General features: G+C 35.5%; 1 protein-coding gene across 1 annotated transcript; it reads right to left on the minus strand.

Annotated features, from left to right (window-relative positions):
• Positions 1 to 882: 882 nt before the first annotated feature.
• Positions 883 to 1,745, minus strand: LOC149235162 (RING-H2 finger protein ATL78-like). The gene has a single exon (XM_089461301.1). The coding sequence runs from the start codon at positions 1,606 to 1,608 to the stop codon at positions 1,066 to 1,068; it is 543 nt and encodes a 180-aa protein (XP_089317427.1). The 5' UTR covers positions 1,609 to 1,745; the 3' UTR covers positions 883 to 1,065.
• Positions 1,746 to 5,286: the final 3,541 nt, after the last annotated feature.

A 5,286-nucleotide genomic window follows, 5' to 3' on the forward strand; every position in this document is an offset into this window, starting at 1 on the left:
ATTATTTCTTGCCCGGAGAGGTGAGATCAATCACTAAAGGGTAGAGATTCACATTGTAACTCTCCATGGTTGCTTGCCCGGAGCGGTGAGATCAATCAGTAAAGGGTAGAGATTCACATTGTAACTCTCCATGGTTGCGTGACCAGTCTAGCTTCGATTGACACCCCGATGATCACCATATCTCATTGCTTTTTCCTTTTGATGATTGCATCTCTTCCTTGCCTCCATGAACGCTTGCAAGGCCATGGATAAAGATTATATATATATAAAATCATGTTGTTAGTTCTATTAAATTCATATATATATATATGTTAATTGATGTGGCATGCATTAATATTTTCCTACTAACAAGCCTTGAGCCATCCAATTCAGTACATTATCGTGATACAATACGAGAGATTTCTATGGTAAACTGAGTTTTACCATCATAGTTTCCACAAACGTGACCTCTATCGATCTGCAAAGGATGTTGAGGAATCCTTTCCAGTGTAGATATAAGTTGCGTCCCATGCCCTTTGTTATATCAAATTAGTGATTGAGTTATTTAAGCTTTGTCAACATGCCTTCACAAATTTTGCCTATTATTCACCTCTATGAACAAAGACCAGGAAGCACTCAGTTCAAATCATGGATCCTAACCAATTATATGTAACAACGATTTCCCTCAAAAGCAATAAATGAGACGTTACAATCTACTATGCCATTTAAACCTTCGGTACTAATTCATACTTGATTTTCTTAATTCCTCCGAAAACATGTAAGTTATTTAAGCAAAGGTTAAAATATTTTGATCCTGCTAATGTGGAGAGTCGTTTTAAGCAAATGGTCTGAAATAAATTTAAGATAGTTAGAGATAGAGCTAAACATCAACAAATTCAACGGGTTTATGTATTCGTCCCTCTGTACAAAGATATTCTTCCTGATCATAGCATACTGATACAGTAGGTTAGGTGTGGTCACAGAAAGAAACATATCGCAGCTTTACTCTGGATAAAATGCCGTCTCCAAAAAATTTCATTAATGCTCCATTCCCTTCCATATAATTCATCTGTGTAAAAGACATTTCTATCGCTTAACACCACACTCTAAGTCGATTATTTCGCTAGTCTCCTGAGATTCTCCGGGTTGATGAATCTGCACTTCACGAACGTTGTGTTTGGCGGGCTGAATGCGGTCTGCCACATTTATAGGGGCAGGAAGAAGACAGTGCCTACAAACAGGGCAGGAAGAGTGAGAACGAAGCCATTTGTCGACACATTCCATGTGGAAGCCATGGTTGCAGCTCGGCAACACTCTCACACCTTCACCTTCAACGAAGTCTGCCAAGCAAATAGCACACTCCGTTGCAAGTTGTGGCATTGATTTGCCATAGATGATACTGGGAAGAACTTCTATGGATTTGTCCTTCATTCCAGTATTAGCCCGTCTGGTGGCCATATGATCGTGGCATGACCTCCAAATCTTGTCCCATGGAATGATTGAAGCCAACCCCATGAGAGATATGACAGTGCAGAGCAACGCAAGAAGAATGAGTACCGTGCTTTCACTCATATGAGTACTAATGGCCGATTGAGGACGTAGCGTATCGGTGGAAACCTCTAAAACCATTCTTCCCTAACTAATCCTAAAATGCCCAAATCGCGCAGAGTCTCTTGTGGAATGTAGCATAAAAGACTTGCCAGACAAAAATTTCAGACAAGGCTTATTCTTTCGCTCTGACAGAAAATCAATCTCACAATTACTCGGCGATTGCCTGTTTCTGCGTGAAGGAAGCTCTTTAAAGATGCTGGTTCTAGTCTCCTAGATTGAATAGTGAAAAAGCATAATAGAATAAACAATGAATTTTCAGGAATCCGATTAGATACGCCAGCCTAGCTGATCGATATCACTTTGTAAGTGGGACAATAAAAAATTATGTATCTAATCTGTGTACCCGTCCAAGACGAGGAAAGCCAGGTATACCTAATTTCTTATGGTTTTCCAAGTTGCTCCGTATGAAAAACTCCAAAAAAAAACAAAACGAGTTTGATGGCGGCCGCCCCTTTGAACATAGTAAAGTGAAAATAAAAAATACAGATACCAAAATTATAAATTAGTAGGAAAGGGGCCGACAGTAAGCTAGGTCATCTTTGGCATGATTGGCCGCTCTGTGGATATGATTTTCGTCATGCATAATACATTATGCAATCAATATCGATCCTATCTGCTGTCTGGCCATCCTGGAGATCTCGGATTTTGTTCGGCTTATAAAATTGTAGAGGAGTTCCACCATTTGGATACACTCATTTTCATTTAAACAGTTGAAGATGGTACGCAATGGTACGCATTCCTACCAAACCATGTGTTGAAAACGATTTAAAATTGCGAAATCGACTCTTCTCAAATATCATTATCGGATCAAAGATGCATCGAAAACTCGCTAAATAAATAAATATCGAAATCCATGGGCGTAATCGGTATCGAAAACCATGGCATACATCAAATAAATAGTAGTTTCTTCTATAAGTGAATGAAGATTTTCTTGTTGAAAACTTTTTATGCAAAATGTGTAAAAACGTTAGTTGTTGGGGTGAACATTCCATTCAAACAAGTGCTAAGGAGCTTTTAGATACTGAACAATACAAATAGCTCGTTACATGAAAATTAATAGCTAGTTTAAGTAAATAGGGATATAGATGTCTCAATTTTTTTTTGAATTTTATGATTACTATATATATGTGACTTATAATTTGGTTTTTAATGTAAATGATAAATTGATTTGTGAATAAATTTATGCACAACATATGTTCCTCCAATTTTTTTTGCTGGCTTGGAATTAAAATATTACTCAGTTATCACATACTTTGATAATCCGTGGTGGTTTATATCAACATTCTCTTTAAGAAGAGTTTTGAAGGGTCTACATATTTGACCAATGTAGTACTTTTCCCAAGAATAAGCAATCTCACGGACTGTGAACCTAAGATAGGATCATATTTGCTTTTCTTTTAGTTGCACTAAATATTTTATTAAGAGATTTGAGAGGTTGACCACAATTTTAATATTTCTTTTGGGTAGAACCTTAAAAATGAAATAATGGATTTTTTTATAAGGGAGCACCACTTGGAGTTTGCAGCCATCTGAAGGTTTTTTTATAAGAGTGTCGATTTTTAATAAGATTTTTAGAATATATTCACAAATTAAAGGTTGATATTTATTTGTCAAATAATTATGCTATTTTTTTAATTAAATTGATTAATTGGAAAAATATCATATGGCATATGAAATAAATTATTTTTGAGATTGTGATATTGATAAGTTTTTATATTAGGATATAGAATTCTAATAAAAGCTATTTACTCCATAGTATAATGGGAGTGAATCTCATCGTTAAAAATATTGTTATATATATATATATATATATATTAATTCTTTTTATAACTAGCTCAACTATATAAATTAAATGGATGGTAAATGACCTCAATCTAGTAAGCATCAAAATACTTCATTGTATATCTCAAGTTGCCAAAATTATAAAAATCATAAAAAATAACTAAGTTATAGATTTATTTAAAATTATTATTATTATTAAATATAAAAATGTTGATAAATAGTTTAAATATTTATATGTCTTGAAAAATCATGTCGTAAGATTCTTAATTGTAAATATTCACCCAGCATTATCATCGAGATTCATCTATAAATAAGTTTTGTTACAACACAATGGGCCAATATCATGGACTATCAATACCACATGCCAGAAAAAAACACAATTAATTCATATGAAACTTGTTTATATGTTTTTTGTTTCATTAATAAATTTAATTGTAAGGCAAAAGAGACATAACTACTTTGGAAATAAATATAAGCCTTTTATTTGTATATACTGCTAAGAATATTCTATGCAGGTTAAATCCTTTCTATCCACCTAAAAGTTATCGATATGTTGGAAAATGTAATTCCTACTTGTTTCAGTTGTGATTCTTTCTATCTAGAGGTGTTTGTTCCTATTTTGTTTCCTACATTTGTGTGGTTGAGATATTCTCTCAACCAACAGATTGTGTGTCCAAGAAAATTTTCCTATCTTGAGACAACACTTCATATATTTATTTGTAACATTATTTGATTAATGGAATATAGATTTTCCTTATGAAAATCTAACATGGTATCAGAGCCCCTGAGGGCTTGACCCCTCCTAAGTTGAGAGAAATAAATGGTTTTATGAATGTTTGTTTTTCTGTCTATCATTCTATTAGTGTTGAATTGGATGGAAACTTAGTCCATGTAGCGACAATCTAAGGGAAATAAATGGTTTTATGAATGTTTGTTTGTCCATGTAGCGACAATCTAAGGGAAATAAATGGTTTTATGAATGTTTGTTTCACTGTCTATCATTCTATCAGTGTCGAATCTAATGGAGACTGAGTCCATGTAGCGAAAAAATGGCGTTGACACGATTAGACAGAACCATCAGCATTGCAAAGCAGGTGCACCACCAACAAGCAACGTACTTGCTCAAATAGTGAGTAATGAGAGCAGTTAAAGGGTTATCAGATCGAGACACATACATGATTTCTTTAGAAGAGCTCGAGAGCATTTCTCGGAGTTTGAATTCACATGGATTTTCCCCTTCTTGTCGTGTCTTTATGACACTGACTCGTAGCAGAAGAGCAACATGAGGAAAGAATGCGTGAAGCTATTTGCCACGATGGCCAATTCCCACAGTGAGTAGTTGTCACCCCACCTATCAAGAATGGTGGGAAATGTTGTCTGTCGCCTAAAGGACTCCAATTCCAATGTTCACGATGCCTGCGTCGGTGCAATTGCCATCAAGGATGACAAACTCAAATTAGTCGATTTCTCCATTTGTGAAGCCTTTCGAGGCAGCCTAAGTCAGTCGGCATTGGGTATTTTAGTAGTTTCAAGCCGGTGTCAGGTGTCGGCTTACCCATGCGTCTAGGAGCGTCTTTGACTTGATGTCGACGATGAATATTACAGACTCAAATCATGTCCTGGTTGCTTAATTCAGCCGTGGTTCTGATCTGAAAACAAATTGGGATGTCAAATTTGTGATACGTCATTATTCAGTAGTGTCATATTAACAAAGAATAGTAATTTGTGTTGTGTATTTTTGTTGACTCATCGCATGAGGGGCTCGTTGTTTAGAGCCATTGTCAGCCACAGTCGTGAGGTGGAGGTGTTGTTACAGTTTCTGTCGTGTTGGATCTGAGGGTTTCCATAATTGCAAGGCTTTTGGATACATTTTATCAGATCCAATCTTCTTGTGTCTCTTCATCTGCACTTTGG

The sequence above is a fragment of the Pinus tabuliformis genome, chromosome 8 (assembly GCF_031772625.1).
Source record: "Pinus tabuliformis cultivar Carrire ecotype Pingquan chromosome 8, CPIR1, whole genome shotgun sequence".
Lineage (NCBI taxonomy): Eukaryota > Viridiplantae > Streptophyta > Pinopsida > Pinales > Pinaceae > Pinus > Pinus tabuliformis.

Bases quoted from the DNA above. Each gene is read 5' to 3' on its own strand.
- LOC149235162 (XM_089461301.1), bottom strand. From the start codon at position 1,608: ATGGTTTTAGAGGTTTCCACCGATACGCTACGTCCTCAATCGGCCATT.